At 39.3% G+C, this 21,182-nt stretch overlaps 1 protein-coding gene across 2 annotated transcripts in view; it reads right to left on the bottom strand.

The window, feature by feature from the left end:
- Positions 1-21,182, bottom strand: part of DHRSX (dehydrogenase/reductase X-linked) — a 147,944-nt gene that overhangs the window by 35,885 nt on the left and 90,877 nt on the right. For both annotated transcript variants that reach the window (XM_087967078.1, XM_087967077.1), the window contains exon 5: positions 16,910-17,117. In XM_087967078.1, coding sequence (XP_087823204.1) covers positions 16,910-17,117 — 208 coding nt within the window. The remainder of the gene's footprint in view (positions 1-16,909; positions 17,118-21,182) is intronic.

Raw genomic sequence — 21,182 nt, 5'->3', positions numbered from 1 at the left:
CCCAGCCTCAACAAGATACAATATTTATTTATTACAGTGGTAGTATTCTACCTGTTCAGCCCAGTTCAAGCAAACTGGGAGTAAAAAATGCTACCATTCAGCCGAACTGGTATTTCTCTTTTTTCTCCTCCCAATGATCAGCTGTTCTGACAATCAACTGTGCCAAGATCCCTCTCGCTGTCTTACTGCTTTGCCCAGGAAACTTCCCTGAGGCCCAGGAGACAAAAAAAATGGAGCATGGGGGGGTGCAAAAAAAAAAAAAAAAAACCACACACACCCAGTCACATGGCCACTCCCACCTAGCCACACCCACAGAACCAATAGTAAAAATATTTGCATTCCACCCCTGATTTACAACTACTGAACATCATTTAACAGTGGCAAGGAAGATCACAAAACGGAGCAAAACTCACTTAAATCTTGCTTAGCAATGGAAATTTTGACTCAGTTGTGGCCATAAATCGAGGTCTACCTCTAATGAGAATGTAGGATAAGGAGCCTACTTTGGTCACCCCTTCGGGGTGACTTTCAAGAAACACTTCAAGGTGAAAGATTTCGGGTGCAGGTGGTGGTGGTGGTGATGTCATCGAAGCTTGTGTCAGTTGGTTGAGGCAGCCGAGCTTGGCCAAGGGCTGCCAGAGGGAGGTGGGGAATCTGATTGAGGGAGCACTCCTGGCGAGAAGGTCCTTTGGTAGCTTCTCACACGAGGAGACGGATGCTACCCAGCTGCCTTGGGAGTGAGGGGGAATAAACAGGCCACCCCGCAGGCCAAATGTTCACTCACTCACTTGCTTTGCTGTCCTGCCTCTGCTCTTGCAAGCTGCCTTTTCTCTTCCCGGCTCCCCTCATACCAGAAGCACTTTCCTCTCTGCTAGCAGCCACCCCCTTCTCCCTCTCCCTCCTCGTTGCTGGGTGATCCTGTGTGAAGAAGAGCTCCATAGGTCACACTTTTTAAAAAGGACTTTTAATGCAGCAACCAAGATTAATCCCAAGGCAAAAAAAAACCAGCTTTCCCTCCCCATATGGTGCGTCTGCTTCGTCTCGCTAAATTGGCCTTAGAGCTTGAGGGAGGATGAGATATTTAACTAGCGGGGGTGGGGGGAGTAGGACAGAAAGACAGCAGAGCGAAGTCCATGAAGTATACTCAAGTTTCTTAGCTTGGACCAGCAAAAGGCGGCAGGGAATACAAAGGCCAACTGCAGAGATGGCATAGCGCTCTGCCAATCAGGCTTTAACGAAAAGGCAAGGGGCGCAACCTGCCTTCTAAAACAAAAGATCCTGCTAAGCTCCCGTTCAGTCCATGTGTCCAGCTCCTGCCTTTCTAAACCTCCCCTACCACTGCCCCTCGTTTCCACCACAGACTTGCCAGGTCAGCTTGCTTACTTCCGTCCTGTTTCCCCTCCTTCAGAGGCCCCTTACTCACGTTCCCCACTTCTTCCCCAACAACTACCTCTTTCTTAGTCTGAGTCTTAGTCCAAACATACACACAGAGCAAACACGCACATATCCTACGGCGCCGGAGGGACCGCTCAGACTAAGAGACAACCCAAATGGATGAGAGGGACTAGTTTAGTATATCTTTGTGTAGTTTTACAATTACTTTAGCAGCAGGAGGCACTGAATCACTTGTTTTCTACCTATTGGGTCATATAGTATGTCAGGCAAAACAAGAAACACAAAAGCATTGATATACACAGAATATATGTATTTTAAAGAAAATATAAAAGTAATCAGTTATAAACATGGACTATAGTTAGAAAACTATCCTTTGCTGCAGTAATAAATTAGCTTCTACAGTTTCGGTACAGGCCAGGCCTCACGTAGGCTGAAAGCGTACCAGGAACAGAAAACATCAATCAACAACACGTCATCATGGGCTAATAACTGGACTGCAAACGCTGATTTGCTACTTTGTACCTTTTAAACTGACCATGTAACTGTAATTGGATGCTGCTATGTGTCCACTAATATTTCTGCTCATGTAACATAATGATTGGATAGAATTCACCGCTTATGACGTATCACTATGTGTTTTTAATAAAAGAGCTTCCCTGAGCTCGTGATCAGGGCAGCTCACCCAAGATAGAACCTGCCTGGAGTCTTTCTTGATGCATTCGACCACCCAGTGAGAAGCCTTCCTAATGTGGAGCAAAGCCGCATCTGGTGACCCCGACGTGATCCGTTAAAAGAAACAGGTGCGTCTGTCTTCAACTGCTTATCTCACCCGGCCGGACGAGCCAGTTGCAACCCAGGAACGCCGTTTCGTGTCACAGATCCCTCCCCAGGAATCTTCTGCAAAGAAGACATCCTCCCTTCGGGTGAGTATGGGCGGAAAGTTCTCCAAAGCGCAGATAGCACATTTGCAGGAATTAGGAGAATTAACGAAGAGCTCAATTCTTATTCTTAGGAATCAGGGCAAAACGCTCCCGGTTCCAACTTAGAAGGACCTTATTACCCTTTTGACTTACATTTACACACAATGCCCGGCTTATCCAGAGAAAGGGTCCTTGAAAGTCTCCACATGGCAACGTTTGGGTGACTGTTTTCACGATAACCCCAGGGCTCCGCCAAAGATTCTGACCACATGGAGAATAGTCATGGAATGTTTAAAAATCCATGGTTTAGCACTGACCAAAGCCCCCTCCCCTAAGGAGGATCCTCCTCCCTATACAGCTGAAACCAAGACCAAGGACGCTCTCCCGTTAGAAGCTTCCTCCCCCACAGCTCCTAAACCCATAAATCTTCCTAACTCAAATTCAGCGGAGGATCAGACACCCATGGGAGCGATCGCGCAAGCAGGGAGGGCTCTCTTACCCTGGAGGAGCTCTCTCTCTGTCCTGTTGAATATATAGGGGATGGAGCCGGAAATATGGTGCCTAGACTTGAACCTTTACCCATGAAATTAATCAGAGATTTAAAACAAACCGTGGCCATGTACGGCATCCAGGCACCATAAGTCAGAGGCTTCATTAACACCATCGTAGGATCTTTTTCAAAAATCACTCAAGGCTCACATCAGCCTTATGCTGAGTTTGTAGAGGAACTTCAGAAAGCCATTCAGAGACAAATCTCAAATGAAGAAGCCCGTAAAGAGCTTTTGTTAAAACTGGCTGTTGAAAATGCAAATGAGGATTGCAAGAGGATTCTGCAGCCTCTGTCTGCCCGAGGGGGGGCTTCCCTCTCGGACTATCTAAAGGCTTGCAGAATCGTGGGAACTGTCTCCTACAATATGGAGCATCTGGCCATGGCCTTGCAGCAAGCAAATTCTCAAAACAGGCCAGCCGGAAATTGCTTCAATTGTGGGAAGCCAGGCCATTTCAAAGCACAATGCAGAGCCAGAGACAATACACAAAACAACACCAAGCCTAAAACGATATGCCCAAGGTGCAAGAAAGGGTACCACTGGGCAAACCAGTGTCACAGCAACATTCCTCTGCCACAGGGAAACTAGAGGAGGGGCGATCAGCCAGCCCCGCTCCAAAGGCTGACTCCATATCTTTCCAACTAATTGCCTCAGAAGATATGGAGATTGACATTCCAGGCACTGTTTACTTTCTCCCCACACGCCTGAAAACAATCCCTCCTGCCATGACGCCCCTCATAATTTATCCCATCTGGGACCTCATGGCAAAGGGAATCATTGCTTCTCTGTTTCTGAGAGATTCTGATGACTTTTCATCAGTGGCCATGGCAGTAATTGGAAATACTCCCACAAAATTTAGCAAGGGAGAATTAGTAGCAACCGCTGTTCCGGTACCTGTTAAAACGGCTGATGCGTGGGCATTTACTGTCCATCAAACAGTGGAACAAGCCAGGCCTGTGTTACAATTCACAATCTGTAACAAAGTCTTTTCGGGTCTCTTAGATACTGGAGCTGATGTAAGTGTCATCCGAACGACTGAGTGGCCGGACGATTGGCCTTTGGAAACTGCCCCAGCCGTTCGGGGAGTGGGAGGAGTTCAGCACGCCCACCGTAGCAAACACTGGCTACCGGTGAGTTCCTCTGATATTTCTCACACTGCCTACTTCCAACCCTTGGTTCTTCCATTACATACTAACCTGTGGGGCTGTGATCTTATGTCTCAACTTAACACAAAACTCATTATTGATTAATGGAATCTTTTACTAGAACTCCACTGCGGCTACAATTAAAAACCACAGAACCTGTTTGGGTAGACCAATGGCCCCTCACTATAGACAAACTAGAGGCCCTGCAATCACTTGTCCAGGACCAAATTGTCAAAGGGCACGTTGAACCATCTGTTAGCCCATATAACACCCCCATTTTTGTCATAAAGAAAAAGTCAGGAAAATGGAGGCTCTTACATGATCTACGAGCCATTAATACTATAATAAAACCAATGGGGGCGCTACAATGTGGTCTTCCAAATCCCAACCTCATCCCTGAAAAATTTGATCTAATGGTCATTGATTTAAAAGACTGTTTCTTTTCTATCCCTTTGCATGAACAAGATCGTGCCTTATTCGCTTTCACTTTTCCTTGCTTAAACAACTCCTCTCCCTCCTCCCGCTTTCAGTGGAAAGTCCTACCTCAAGGTATGCTCAATAGCCCCACCATGTGTCAACACTATGTCAATAATGTCTTGCTACCCTATCGTTCTGCTTTTCCAAACTTTCTGGTGTATCACTACATGGACGATATCCTTGTTGCCGCTCCTGGGCCACCGGTTACGGTGTTCACTTCATTTTCCTTCCTGAAAGCCATTCTTGCAAAAGGAGGTTTGCACATAGCACCTGAAAAGGTGCAAGTACTAACTCCGTACGCATATCTGGGCTATAAAATGCTTTCAACTACTGCCTATCCTTCACTCCCCTCTCTGTCTCTACCTTCTCAACCCACCCTGGTTCAACTTCAGCAATATCTGGGTACCATAAACTGGGCCTGACCTTTCCTGTCTTTAACCACTGATATTCTTTCTCCATTGTTTGAAGCCCTTACTTGGGGGAAACAGCCTGCTGACATAATATCCTTGCAGCAACCTCAGCTTCAGGCAATAACTCAAATAGAAGAAAATATCCGAAAGATATGGGTAGACAGAGCTGCTGCCAATACTCCTCTAGATATGGTCATTTTAGCCACCCCGAGACTTATGACCGCAGCAGTAACTCAAAAAGACCAAAAACTCCACATCATAGAGTGGATCCATCTTTCCCATACGCCATGATGCTCCATCACTTCCAAATCAGCTCAATTGGCTCAATTGATCACAAAAGGCAGGAGCCGTGCAAAATTACTTATGGGAATAGATGTCTCCACACTTTTTATCCCTTTTTCGCTACAAATATGGGAATCTTTATTCCAAAACTCCCAGGAAATTCAGTTTGCCTTAGCCGACTGGCCTGGACTAGTTTCCTGCCACCCGCCCGCTGATCCACGTTTTCAAATCATTCGGACAATACCCATCTCTTTCTCCTCTCCCATCAGCAAAGGACCTTTGGTCAACGCCTTGTCTATATTTGCTGATGGCAGTAGGGAAAGAGGGGCATGCGCTTGGCAAAGGAATGGGGTGTGGCACACTAAAACCACCCCTGTGCAGACATCACCACAAAGGGCTGAACTTGCTGCAACCATATTAGTCCTCCAGAATTTTAACGAACCCCTCAACTTGATTCTAGACAGCCTATATGTTACTCAAATAGTCTCTACTATTCACGATTCTTACCTCTCTCCCGCTATTGATAAAAATCTTCTCTCTCTTTTTGTTACACTGCAACACCTTATTGCACAGCGCCAGCACCCCCTCTTTGTAGCACACATTCGTAGCCACCAACCCTTCCCGGGAATTCTCCAGGAAGGCAATGATGTGGCTGATCAAGCGGCTGCAGGTATCATGACTTCACACACATTAACTCCTTGGGAGAGCCATTCATACTTCCATCAAAACACTAAAGCTCTCATGAAACATTTCAACCTTACTATGGCCGAAGCCTCAGCCATTAGACAGCAGTGCCCCACCTGCAGTCAACAAGCCCATTCCATTCCCTTAGGGGTAAATCCCCGCGGGTTGAAAGCCTGTGAAATATGGCAGATGGACGTTACTCAGTTTCCTCCATTTGCCCCCTGGAAGTATCTGCATGTCACAATTGATACTTATTCAGGGTTTATAATGGCGACCCCGCAAAGAGGAGAAGCCTCCAAACATGTCATCAATCATTGCATTCGCACCTTTGCATCGTTGGGACGCCCAAATGAAATAAAAACAGATAATGGTCCTGCATACACTAGCACAGCTATGTCACAATTTTGCGCTAAGTGGCAAATTACCCACAAATTTGGGATTCCTTATAATAGTCAAGGACAAGCCCTGGTAGAGAGAGCTAACCTAACGCTAAAAACAGCGTTAGAACGACATTTGATCAAAGGGAAAAAAAACCTTGGCCTCCCGGCGATGCAAGACACCCTTAATCTCTGTCTTTATACTCTCAACTTCCTCAATCTCTCCGGCACCCCTGCTATGATGGCAGCGGAGCGACATTTTTCCTCCCCCGCTTCCCCTGATTCTCCCAAACCACAGGTATACTACCGCCAACTGCCAGACCCTACTTGGAAGGGCCCTGCTGGTCTCCTCACCTGGGGTCGAGGCTATGCAGCTATCCAGCTTCCAGATCGTGTCCTGTGGGTTCCTGGACGACACGTCAGACCATACCACCCCAAAGTAGAAAAATCACCACCTGCAGACATATCAACATGATTCGTCTCGTTGCCTTGCCGACCCTCTTCCTCCTTCTTGCTGCACATGCCTCCAAGGTCTCCATTCCATCTCGAGTGACATACTTTACACCAGGTACTCCCCTTCTGCTGACCTGCACCGCATCTGGGGACATTTTTCCCCCCTATCTCAGATGGTCGACACTCCCTCAACCATGGCTCCGTTAGAGATCGCAGAACTCCACCAGCGTGTCAGATGGCTGCGCCCCCTGCCTGACCAAAACCACACAAGCAGGCTTCGTTCAACTAACTCTCATCTACCATACCCAACAACCACAGAAGTGCCTTCCTACTGGAAAAACCTGCCAAAAGATTAACTTAAAAACCATTTGCTACGATCCCAAGACGGCTGTACGTCTCAACGTTACCTTATGGGTGGGACTTCCAAGAACCTCCAGCAGATCTGATCCTGAGGGGGAGGGAAAACTTTATTACCTAAATCACACCACTGTGCTCAAGGATGGTACTAACCCAATTGTTTTAACCTTTGATGTTTGTATTGCTTGTTCCAAACCAGGGGGTATTCATGCGGGTCGGCTGACTGGAAAACAACTTATGCCCACAATCATAAATATTTGTGTCCTACACCCATTAATTGGGCCATAGGGAACCCCAATCAATGGATCCCTTGTGGAGGCTCCATCGAGTGCTCGGGTTGGTCTTGTGTCTGTGATTATACTGGGGGAGGGTACTCAGGCTGCAATCATCTGTCACATTTCAAACGAATATCAGGGTCTACCACAGACAATAAGGTAGAAATCACCATCTCCAGACAACACCCTGCCTTGGATACTTATATGAAGGTAAGGAAACATTGTTAGGTTGGTCGGCATATAATAATTTGAGGAAATTAGATAAAGCCCCTGATACCAGTGTTATTGCAAAAAAATTGTTCATGGATATGGCAGAAAAAATTGCAAAACAACTTGCAATAACCAATTGTTTTGTCTGTGGGGGAACTACCACAGGAGAACAGTGGCCGTGGCAAGCCTTAGAAGCCTCACCATCACTATTCAACAACATGTCTTCTATAGGAAACATAACAGCTAGAACAGTTTCAGATCCACTTATCTGGACAATAACCACTAACTTAATTGGTAAAAACTGCTTTTCCCGAAATGGGTCCACTCCAGTAGGACACCTTCTTTGCTTAGGTACATGGGATAACTCCTACCAGACTTGGACAGCACCTGACAATGCTACCACCACACCTGCCAAATTCAACACCTCCCTCCTCCCTTATCTCAATGACACAACATCTTCCCAAAACTGGACAGCCCCAAATAACATGTATTGGATTTGTGGTAACCTAGCCTATCCGTCCCTTCCTGCAGATTGGCAAGGGTCATGTGTATTGGGGTGGATAAGACCTTCCTTTTTCCTCCTACTGATCTCCATTAAGCAAGAACTAGGCATCCCTGTGTATGATACATTATCCCACAAGAAAAAGGACACCGATAATGCCTTTGCAGGCTTCCCCTGTCAATCAGAACATACAGGGGATACCTGGACCTAACCCCCACATATATATGATTAATAGAATTATTCATTTACAAGCTGTTTTAGATTTAGCTGGCCAATGAATAGACAAGGCTCTAAACACTCTAGCAACTGCTACAGACAAATTATGCACAGCTGTCTACCAAAATCGTTTAGCTTTAGATTACATGAGATGCAACAATTAACCTATAATCCTAATCAAGTATGGCAAGGTATTGATCTTAAAAATATTTTTAGTTCCTGGTTTCCAAAACTACCAGGATTACAAGCTATAGTAGCTCTCATAGGTATGATTGCTGCAGGATGCGTTATTCTTCCATGTGTGTTACCAATTTTTATTCGCACTATCTCCAATAGTCTATCCTTGTTAGCTGAAAAGCGCGCCATTGCACAGGTTAATGCCCTCTGGGAAAAGGAACCTCTGTACAAAGTCATACCCTCAGAAGACCCTGATGCGTACGCTCGCACAGATTTTTGCATGGGCAGTGACGAAGTTCCAGAAGAAATCTCTCTATAAAACTAAAACAGAGGAAATGCAGTAATAAATTAGCTTCTACAGTTTCGGTACAGGCCAGGCCTCACGTAGGCTGAAAGCGTACCAGGAACAGAAAACATCAATCAACAACACGTCATCATGGGCTAATAACTGGACTGCAAACGCTGATTTGCTACTTTGTACCTTTTAAACTGACCATGTAACTGTAATTGGATGCTGCTATGTGTCCACTAATATTTCTGCTCAGGTAACATAATGATTGGATAGAATTCACCGCTTATGACGTATCACTATGTGTTTTTAATAAAAGAGCTTCCCTGAGCTCGTGATCGGGGCAGCTCACCCAAGATAGAACCTGCCTGGAGTCTTTCTTGATACATTCGACCACCCAGTGAGAAGCCTTCCTAATGCGGAGCAAAGCCGCACTTTGCTGGACAAATTCTAGGTGAATTATTTTAAAGTCTGTATAGATCCATAAATATAACCTTGTGGACTATGAAAGACAAATAGAAGGAATGTTGCACTAGAACTGTACAGCCAGCATATAATGAGAATAGTTTTACTGGAATTATGTGGGAACCAATGACCTTAATTTTTAAATCTGTGGATTGCCATCTCTGACAGCAAAGCAAACAAAACTATATTAAAAATTATATACTTCTTAGAATGAGGTTACAATCTTACATAGAAGAAAGAATGATAGCTTTAAGAAAGATGAGTTTGTATCAGTGTATAAGGTATTTTGCACCAGTGCAATATATATTATCTTAGAATGGAACAACTGTTTTATTTTGTCTGGTTCAATATCTTGTACTTTAGGCTTTTTTTTCATATTCCACTGAACACAAGATGCAGACTACTATATGAAAAAAGAATGTAACATATAACAGCAATCTAAATTAGGCTTCAATTACGGTTTCTTTGTGCTATGTTCTTTCATTCATTTATCTACTTCTACTTAATATTGCTCATTATTAAGAAGAAACGAATGCACATTTATTGACACAAGTTGGAATAATACATCAAGAACTACTTCATGTCAGTTCTAACTTTCTGAAGGCTTTTTACCTATCAAGACTTTTGTTTGAGCTTTTTCTTTAGAGATACATAATTAGGTAGAGCTTCCAATTAGAGAGCTATAATTAAATTACTGCTGCCAGGAGTCAGGATTTTCAGGCTCATAAAAATTGGTATATATTTTTATATCAAGCTTCTAAACGCCTGAGTTGCTATTTGGAGACTAAGAAGGTCACAATTATTTCTAGGCCCATAATGAGTTTTGAGAGCACTCTTTTCTGCCTATGGAAGACTGATAATTTACTTAAATATAAAGCTGGAACAATTGAAAATTTAGTACAGGTTTTTCAGGTAAGCAAAGAACGAGTGACTGTCTATATTATTATCATTTTATCACTGCACAAAGTATGCAGCAATGGTAAAAGAAAATTTTGAGAGTGTTTCCAATTCATCTGATAGAAATAAACCTGTATTTACTTTCTTAGAGATATCTGTCAGGGGAGTAACTTATGGCAGTAGTCAACCACCTATGCAATTAATGGAATTCTATTTTTGTGGCAAGAAAACTTTCTATAAATGTACTTGCACACTAGACTACTCACACTGAACCTGGAGCCATTTTGGAATAGAGTAGCATAATACCAGGATTAAATCAATTGCTGACAATAGGTGTGAAATTCATTTGTCATTTTCTGCACACAATTCATACCTTACTATTTAAATCTATAGCTTTGAAGTGACACAAATTTTTGAAAATTAGTAATTCAAAATGAAGAATATCTGATATCTTATTTTTAGTTATTTGAAAATAACATCAAGGACCCATGGCAACTGCCTAAAATTAACTGTTCTTTCAACTAAAATGGTGGAAAAAGACCTTCAGGAAAGACAATGGATTTCACAGATACACTGCTAGGACACTTATCCCTAGTCTCCTCATGACTGCACATGCATACCTGTATTTTTAGCTTTAGGTACAGAATACCATAATCAATAAATAGGTGCAGAATACAATAATCAATAAATAAACCAACAAACCTGCTTCTTCTTTTTTTAAATATTCACTTATAGTTAAGCAAGTGTTTTTCAGATATTGGGTTTATTTTCTTTGTGTTCATATACAGTACGTATATGTGAACATGTTTATTTATAAATAAATTCCAGTCAGTATACAAAAGGAAGTATCCTTGGGTGTATTTATACTGTCTGAATATAATGACAGTACTTGACCTCACCCCTTTCCTAAGAGGTCTGTAGGGGGCATGCATAAGCGCACCAACGTGCCTACCGTCCCTGTCCTATTGTTTCTCTTATTCTTCTTTTATTTTTCTTATATGTACCCATTTCATGTATTCACAACTATGTATACACTTATACTTATTATCTTGTAAACAATTGGCAAATCAAATAAATAAATAAAATAAAATAAATACTTCTGCAACAACTCCTGAGCAGTCAGGCCTGTTCTACTTATCAGGTTGTCTAGATATTTGCTTTTAACCAGTAAAGCAAAGGTGGGAATTATGGCCCCCTTTTATGACTTGTAGGTTTCAACTCCCAGAATTCCTGAGCCATCATGGCTGGCTCAGGAATTCTGGGAGTTGAAGTGCACAAGTTATGAAAGGGTCATAATTCCCCACTCCTGCAATAAAGGAAAAATAGCTAAAAAGAAACTTGCTCTCTTCTCCGGAATGAATCTCTCCTAACTTCATGCTATATTGAGTCTCCAGGCTATATTAAATTAATTTGACAGAGACCTTCTTGAAAAACAGCATAATCAGGTAAGCATGTATGATATGATTGTGAGTGCTACTGGGTTTTCTAAGACAGGGTTGGGAACTTCGGCCCTTTATGACTTGTGGACTTCAACTCTCAGCTCGCTGGCTCAGGAATTCTGGAAGTTGAAATCCACAAGTCATAAAAGCCAAGGTTTTCCACCCCATTCTAAGATATTGCTTGCACTCATTTTATCATTGCTACAATTATTAAATAATTGCTTCCTTAAATCATAGGACAGATTATACTGTATGTATGGTTGTTTTTAAGTAAATAAATTGGTCACTTAATATAATACTTTGAAATGTTTTGGGGTCACTTTTATCTATGTGTTCTTTAGTTTCATGGTGATGACACCACATAAAATTATCTGTTTGCTTGTTCTATAAGTAAGTGTTCTTATATACAGGTACACATTTTTAAAAAATGTTTGCTCTTGTCATCTTTTTTGATATGCAGACATTTCTTCTTATTGATATGTTCAATCACTCTACCACTATTGTATATACTCTATTACTACAGCATATAATATATCTAATTTTTTTTTGTGATCTTTTGCCTTTTCTCCCTCCCTATCTGTCTTTGATCTTGCCTCTAATCCTATTTAAATCCCCATCTTCTACATAAGCTATTTTAAACCCTGCATATTATTTTTCACACTACCATTAACTTCTTTAGCTTCGTAATCTTAAAGCTCTATGCACCATTCTACTGTTCTGCTTCTGCTGCTAAGTACAATGTTGGCTAGTTGTTCTTCCAGTTTATTCTTTCTTTCTTTCTTTCTTTCTTTCTTTCTTTCTTTCTTTCTTTCTTTCTTTCTTTCTTTCTTTCTTTCTTTCTTTCTTTCCCTCTCTCTCTCTCTCTCTCTCTCTCTCTCTCTCTCTCTTTCTTTCTTTCTTTCTATAACCGTACATTCTTGCTAGTATAAAAGACTGCTTAGTCAGTCTTCTTCAAATCCTGGGTACAGTCTTTTTCAGATTCATTCTTTAATCTTGCCTGAATCATATTATTTTTTAAAGGTACAGGATTATGATAAGCCTATTTGCTTTGATGAGTTTTAGAAAATGAATAGATTAAAATCTATCAAATTGTAAAAATAAAAAAATTGGTCTTGTTTTTTCCCCAGCTGAAAATTGTTAATCAATGACTCCATACAGCTTCATCAAGGTCATGATGGAAAAAGAGAGATACGGCAAGAAGATGGGGCTGGCCATTTGTGGAATGGCAGGGCTGATGGTTGATCTCTAAAGCCTTCATATTCATCTCTAAAACTAGGTCACTAGAACTTCACTAGACTTGGGCTCTGACAAGTGCTATTGAATGCCAGGGTCATATACAATAAGACATCCTCATCCATGATTTGATTGTGGATGAGAAAGCAGTCTGGCATGTGTAACTGAAAAGTGAATGAGAACCTAGATAGGATCCAGGAAATGAGCTTTCCCTATTGCAGTGGAATGGCATCTTTTTAGAAATCTAGACATATCCCACAGTGATCTTATTTAATTTCAATTGACTTAGTTTTTTTCCCTGAGTTCTGCCCTTGATGTTGTTTGGTTTACATATTTTTATTGTGTGCATGGGACTAGTCTGAATCCAGAAGCACTTAGCAATATTAACTGAAAAGGAAGCAAGATTGGGCAGTGTGAAAGTTTGCATTTTGCTTTTTCTGGGTAAGAAGTGCAGAATACTTTTCCCTGCAGATAAATACAGTACTATTTGGTACTTGAGTTTTCAAAGATTGAAAACTATTAACATTTCAAAGACATAAAGAAAGCTTTTGAAGGCTGAAGAATTTCTGCAGGGACACACTCAGGACATAAATCTTTTTGATGCAAAATCTCCTTTGCTTCAGAATTTATCGTGTTCTTATAGTGAGAGTGCAATAACAAATACTAAGGTACAAGGTAGGTTCAGAATATAATTACTAATTAGACCTCAAATCCCTTATGTATGTGGCCAGGAATCATTGTACTGTTTGGCAAATTATAATTTAATCTATGGACAGCCAGTTTGGTATAGTGTTTAGGACATCAGGCTAGAAGGTGGGAGAATGTGCATTGTAGTGCTGCCCTAGGCACAAAGCTAAATGGGTGACCTTGGAATAGTCACTTTCTCTCAGCGGTAGGAAAGAGACAATGGCAAACCATTTCTGAAATCTTGCCGAGAAATCTACAGAGACTTGTCCAGCTGTTCTTGAAGAATCAGACACAACTGGAACAGAAAAAAAAAATCTCTATCACAGTAAAATGCAAAAATGGAAACAGATGAGATCAATAATAACTATTCATAGAATAAATTACTGAAATTAAGGGTTGCTCTTAGTAAGTGTAGATGCAATGTTTTATTATATAGTCATAGTGTAAACCAGTGATAATCAACCTGGTCCCTACCTCCCACTAGTTCCAGCTTTCATGGTGGGCGGTAGGGGTTTTGTCCTCTACTTTATAAATCACCATTACTGTGGATCTGGTGGGTGGTTAGAGAAAATTTTACTACTAACAGAGATACAAAAGTGGGCGGTAGGTATAAAAAGGTTGACTACCCCTGGTGTAAACCATGATCTGGAAATTCAACAGAATTCGCTTTTACAAAAGGAGCTATCTAATTGTTTTTCCCATCCTAAAGAATCTGGAATCAGATTCTTATGAGGCAGTGCTGCTTCTTGTTTCCCCCCTTGAAAGGAAGCACATAATTTCAAAAATATAAAGGATCTGAATGCAAATGAAGCAAATGATGGACTTTTGTAACAGGGCAAAGAGAGCTATCCATTAGAAGAATTTTTACTCTGGAATGAATGTATATTATTCCTTTGTATATGAACATGCAGTTTCAAAGATATGCAGTAAAGAAAAAGCTGTACACCTAAATTACACATTAATTTAACTACCATTAAGTCTTGGGCTGAGCCAAAGCTCTGCAAAATGAAATGAGGACACTATTTCAGCTTTTGAAAGCAAGGAAATAAGTATTTGCATGAGCTGAAGATTTACAACACAGTTAAAAAACTACTCCCACATTCAGGAACAAAATACTTAAAATTGTGTGTTCTAAATGTATTTGTTCCATTAATTTTTTGTAAGTCAAGAAAACTAAAGTGATAGATACAGAGGAGAAGAAGAAGGATTCAATTCTTCCATTCTGAACAGAATCCTTAAATGAAATCAATGTATTTTGCAATCAAAGGACACTATGTCTAATCTGAATGTTTTCTGAATGTGCCGATTTTAACTTCCAGAATGCTAAGCCATTGCTGCATATTACAGGAAATGAACTGCATACATTAGGAAGACACCAACTGTGGGATCCTCAGTGAAGCATACTTGTACACAGCTACTGAGGTTCCAAATGAACTGTGAAGTTATCAGAACTGGGTTTAGACTAATACTTCCTAGAAAGCTGTCTTTATTCCCACCTGGGTCCACAGAATAAACCTCTTCTGGATCTGCAGAAACATTTTAAAGCAAAGTGTGATTTTATTGTGATTCAAAGAAAAAATTAAAAGACCGCTGGAGATGAAGGTGCCCCTGGGTGTAGTCTAAAAACAATCTCTATACTTTAGCCAACAGATCCCGACTTTGACCGAGCACTTTGGGTCCTACAGAAAGCAAAACCTTTCTCTGACATACAGTTTGAATTGTTTCATTCTGTTAAGGTTTAATGCTGCTTTCCACAATAAGTTTTTGCCCCAGTGTTTTAGAACTATTATTCATGATATGTGACTCCAAATAATAACTAGAATAAGTGATAAATGTTCTACAATAGCTTTACCAGCATGAATTGAACTGTAACATTATGCGACCTAAGCTGTTGAACTATGAAACTACTAATCAGTACAGTAAATCAAAGAGGAAAGATAATATGTAACTCATGCGCAATATGTTTTCACAATGGGGTACTATAAATCATGAACAAATTGACACATCCTGAATGTACATCTAGATATACTTATACCAATTTGTAAAGTATTCTCATTCCACACTAAAACTAGACTTAACCCTTATCACTTTTATTATCAGTCTTCTGACATATATGTGAAGAATGATGGAAATATTCTTGCACTGCTAAGGAATAAAGAACTAAGAATATACATAGGATATTTTCTAGTCATGCAAAACAGATTTAATACACAAATAGCACTACCAATTATGAAGGAATAGCAGTTTTTATGTAGAAAATACTATTTTACCATTGGTTTCCTGCAAATTGATGCAATTTATTAAACCTTGGTTGTCATTTGTTTTTTAAAAAACATAAATTACAAAAATTGGTCAGTTTATCTTATCAAGAGTTGAGACAAGATATTATTATTAAATTAAAGAGAACACTCCTCTCCCATACACAAAAAATGTTAAATATATTTTTCATACAAATGCAACTAGTCTAGATGAGAAGGAAGCCAATGGGAATTATTAATCTAATAATTCAAACTCAAAAAAGAAACATAGAGGTATGGAAATGGGGAAATGTCTGTGGACACCGAAGCTTGAAAAAAAAACCTTGAATTTAATTTTAATACAATTTTTATAATTTTATGTACTATAGAAAAAATATTTATTTTTATTGATAAATAGTGAAGCTTGCATTCAATTGGCTGTATTTCACTTATTTGCTTATAATGAGAAAGTACCTTTAGATCTATCCTTAATGACTAATATGTCAGGGAGTTTGACTAAATCACCAATAATCAATAATTATAAGTACAGTTGTTATAGTGTCTTCTTTTAAAGTGATGAGATTAACAAGACCAAGCAAAGATGTAGAATGATGACAGATGAGAGAGAGAGAGAGAGAGAGAGAGAGAGAGAGAGAGAGAGAGAGAGAGAGAGAGAGAGAGAGAGAGAGAGAGAGAGAGAACAAATTAACTCCATAATCAAAATGTAGCAAAATGTTGAGCTCTGGGTAGACAGATGAATAGAGAGGTTTAAGTGGAACAAATTAAAACTAATACTTGCCAGAATTACTGTCAAATGGCAAGTATGTTCAAGAAATCTGGTCTAATGCAGAACATAACTGATAAGGGGAAATGTCAACAAGAGAAGTGCAAGTTTCTCCCATCCCAAATTTGCTTAAAAGTCCTATAGGCACACACAGCATGCAAACAAACATAAAATAAATCTGGACTATTTACTTTATATATAACATTATATAAATGTTTTTGAATATTTTATTTTTTTCTGAAGCCTGCTTATGTAACATTTTTCTTTCATTTTTTTCTCTGCAGCCTCCCTCCTGCAAATCTTCTCGATGCAAACTCCCATTTCTTTTTAGTATACTTTAATCTGAAGGTGGTTATAGAATGAAAAGACAACTGGCCCTCTCTATTCAGCTAATAAATATTCTTCTGTGGGTGGGAGGGATTAATAATATTAGGACAAAAAATTCCATACCTGCTTTGTAAATCAGGAAGATGTAATTCACCTACATAATGGGTGGCTGATGAGAGGTTGACAATCCGAGCATTGTGGCTATGTGTTCCTGATTGCTTCAGTATATCCAAGAGGAGATTTGTCAACAAGAAATGTCCCAAATAGTTAATACCAATGTGTTCTTCAAACCCATCTTCTGTCTTCTTTTCAGGTACCAGCATCACTCCAGCTAAAGAGTTGAACAATAAAGTGAACTTTGGTGGGTACATGCCTGATTTTGTTTCATATAGCCAAGTAAAATTTAAGAAAACCCCTGTATTCTTTCCCTATGGCGTTCAATAAATCTCACAGAAAGTTCATAAACATCCATAAAGCAGCAGCATCTCATTTTCAACTATTTCAGTATCACAATTAAAATAAGGCATACTACATGACATAAAATTTAAAATATAAAATAGAAGATTAAAGTATGTACAAATTAAACAGATGTTGCCCAGAAACTAGAAACATTGTGTTCTGTCATGCTGCCATTAAGTGAAATGTACACTGATGGAGGCACAAAGAGCAGGTATACATATGTGTTATTGTCTGCATGTCACCACAATCACAAAGAGCAGAAGCAACTGGATAGTCCCATTTGTTCAGAGTATATCTGGATCTTGTGGTATTCTGTGCAATCTATTCAACGATTTCCATGTTTCCCAGCTTTTTTCCCAGTACAGATTCATCAGGTGTATCAAAAGTCAATTTCTAAACACAGAAAATAACTGACCAAGCCTATCTCCACAGAAAAACAAACAAAAGCTAAAACTAACAAACCAACAGAGAAATTGTGGATTTGTTTTACGCAGTAGGAAGGCAATTAAGAAAAATATTTGTTTAAAAATTCATGACTGAATTTGAAGCAGTTTTATTCTTATACACTCGTATTTGTTTGTGGTGAGAGAACTCTCAAGATTAGAACTCTAAGGTGACCTGATTATTTTGTTGTGGAAGTAATTCAGATGGTAACACCTAGTACATTTATAAATTAAGCAATTAAAGATTCAAGTGCCATATATGGAAATTAATTCAAAGATATACAGAAATAGTCATTATTTTTATTCTTTGAAAATGCAAAATATTTAGAGAGAGAAACTTAGTGGCTGTAATGGAATGTGTGGGTGATCTTGGGGAATGAGAAGAAGATATGCTGTCTAGGAAACAATCAGGCAAGAGAGGCAGAAGCCCCCAATAGCTTAAGAGCTGGAGGGTGGGAACTAAGAAAGGACTCAACCTAATGAATCAGGCAGTTAAAAGTGATGTGGGAATTTGTACTTTCAGACTTGCAAGTTCCTATTAATGTAACCTTACAGTAAAGTAGAACTAGTTCATCTAGTTGTGTGTCTTGTCTGATTTACCTGGGAGAGCTGACAGTAGCTGAGTTGTTTAAATCAGGCTTCTCAGTATGGTTTGTTGGAAAAAAATACCCAAAACATCCTCAAATTATTGGAGTATCTGGAAACTGCTTTTAATTTATTGCAGTTGTAGTTTAATACCATTGAGTAATGTGTTTTCAATCACAATATGACAGGATACACCCAGTGAAGCTGGAATTTGAAAGCGATATATAAATGTCACGGGTGAGCTTTTCATAATACACAGGCTGATAATTTCCAGAACAGGGAGGGTTATGCAAGATACATTCTAATATGTAGGATGCAGGCACTGGAGCAATACAGCATTTAACTTCTTACAGGCAACTTATTCTATACACTTGATCAGCAGCTAAAACTATCTAGGGGTATGATTCCTGGCCACGACTGTCCATACATTCAGTTGGGTCATGTATTTTCTTTCCCAAGCTTTCAGTTTGCAAGGCAGATTATAGTTTTGGAACTAGTAGATACCTCTCAAATATCAATTGCTCAGTCATATTTTGTTTACTTTTTATATACTTCCCTTGGTTGCCCTGATTCACAATCAGATTTTTCAATGTTATATTGCTGAAACCCAAGTCTATCAGCTTTTAGACCTGAGATTTGGCAGTCATTATGTAGTCCATAATGATGGTGTGTGATTAATTATGACAGAATATTTTATCAATTATACCATCTTGGAAATTCACTTATGAATTACAGATGAAAATAAATTAGAAGTATAATGTTGTATTCACCGAGCATGGCACATTGTTTAAGCTTCTGCTGCCCAGAGTCTTGATTGATGTTCAGTTGACCTTATACCCATGAACTGATCTTACAGTGAGGGCTGCAAATGCTCATCTTACACTTGAAGCTTTATTGGTCATAAATTAACTTATGCATAGATTATTGCATTAGGATTCCTGATTCCTTTTTCCAATTCTATTTGAACTGTTTTGGATATTATATCATGTGTTATTCCTATGATTCATAATATCATAAACTCTTTACTGGCTTCTTATCTGTCAAGCACTACACAGGTGGGTCAGATCAAGGATGCAAGATTACACATTTCTTGAATGCCCCTTTGGTAATAAATACAGAATCTTGGAAACTGCAATTTAATCTATAGTAAAGGTGGAGTCTGAATGTCTTAAAAAGGTTCTTCTCAGCTTTCCTGATATGAACTGTAGTTTCTAAGATAAAGTACCAATGGATTTTCCTTTAATTGCTTGTTTACATCTACTCTTCTTTCCACTGTTTACCACAACCTCTCACAATATCTGAACTAAGCTGTGTTCAGACTTGTCTTTAGAATCTTCCATTTGCCAAAGTTCAGATATTGGTCTGCTCTTTTTCTTTCTATGCTCATGTTCATCCATCATGTTCCTCTGGTTGATCATCTTTCTGTTTCTTCTTCCAGGGCGCTGATTTCCAGGATTGAGATTAAGGGATCAGGACCTTGACTCATGATTCTGGAATAAGATCCATCCTTCTCTTTACCTCTGTAAAATTATAATGTCCATTATTTCTCCAGGTAGTATGGAGCTAGTCTAATTTTCAAGTTAATATTTGTTTTACAGTAACTATGGATATACATGTATTCTGCAGTATTATAGAGCATTTACTTAAAACTGCATGGTCATTGTTTAATTGTAAATATCAGTTTTACTGATTGGATAAGTTAATTTTATGGATAGAATTTTATAAGCCGTGTGTGATTTTTTTCCTGAACTACATTGTGCCCTGGTAAAAATGCATAATAAAGAAATATTATGAGAGTTTTGTTTTGATTGTTTTTTCTGCCATATTTTTTCCATAGCAGCTTGGAAAGAAATGTCAAGTACTAAATTCAGTAATAGCACAAGGAAGCTTTTTGCTAGTAAGTGCCAGACTTGTGGTTGATCAGCCAAAAAACTGCATTGCACTTAATGAAACAAGTAAGTGTAGTAAATTTGAGGATTCAAAAATAATAGACTCAGATCAAGGTGTTTATTGTATCAAAGTTTTATAGCTGAACCTCTCTGGTCATGTTTTTTAAGATCATCAACAGCCTGGAGCCAGCTGTGTAGCATATTCTCAGACCTTTAAGGTCTCAGTTCAAAGTATTTGGGTTCTTTAGCTATCTTTTTATATGTTTTTACAAGAGATGCAATATAAACATTACCTGGAGGTGATTGCTGACATTCTTTATCTGTGGCCAGGTCATAATACAGATAGTTGACCTACCACCAGAGGTATTTTTAAGACATTATCTTGTGCTCCAACACACAACTTCTAAAAATTATCTTATGACTTTATCTTATAAATAACATGGAAACCCAGGCCGTTGACCTTCTGCCAAAGATAAGCTTAACATGGCACACTATTTCCAACATATCCCTGTTTTCCCTCCCTTCTACAAGTGTCAAATTAGGAAGCTGATGTTTTTCTCATTATCTTAATTATTACAAACAATACACATAAAAGGCTCAAACTGAAAGTGATTACATATGAATTACAGCAGCTTGTTAATTAACTCTTCTATTTGTGCGGGATGTAGAAGAATTTAGAATATAATGCTGCAATCTGCAGTTTTCTACATAAAATCCAAGTATAGAGGAATTGTAGTCTAAATTTTTCAAATGAGAAAAGTGCACTATAGCACTATATTGCTTCATCAGTTCTTATGCCGTGATATTACTGCATGAAAAAATATGGTGATTTTTAGTACCACTATTTGGTATGATCTATACAATGTAATTAGAGTGTTTTGTTTCTTGCAGCTGCCTTTAATTTTTTTTCCTGCCTGTTGGTTTAACCTAGGTGAGATAACCTTTTTGAGCAAAAAAGCAGATAATGTTCCCATAGAGCAGTGGTTCTTAACCTGGGCGATATTGGCCCCCAGGGGGCGA

This window comes from Notechis scutatus, chromosome 5, assembly GCF_049901735.1.
Source record: "Notechis scutatus isolate UNSWTSFEM ecotype Mainland chromosome 5, rNotScu1.2, whole genome shotgun sequence".
NCBI lineage: Eukaryota > Metazoa > Chordata > Lepidosauria > Squamata > Elapidae > Notechis > Notechis scutatus.
The sequence above is the reverse complement of the archived record's forward strand: the minus strand, read 5'-3'. Positions and strand labels throughout refer to the sequence as shown.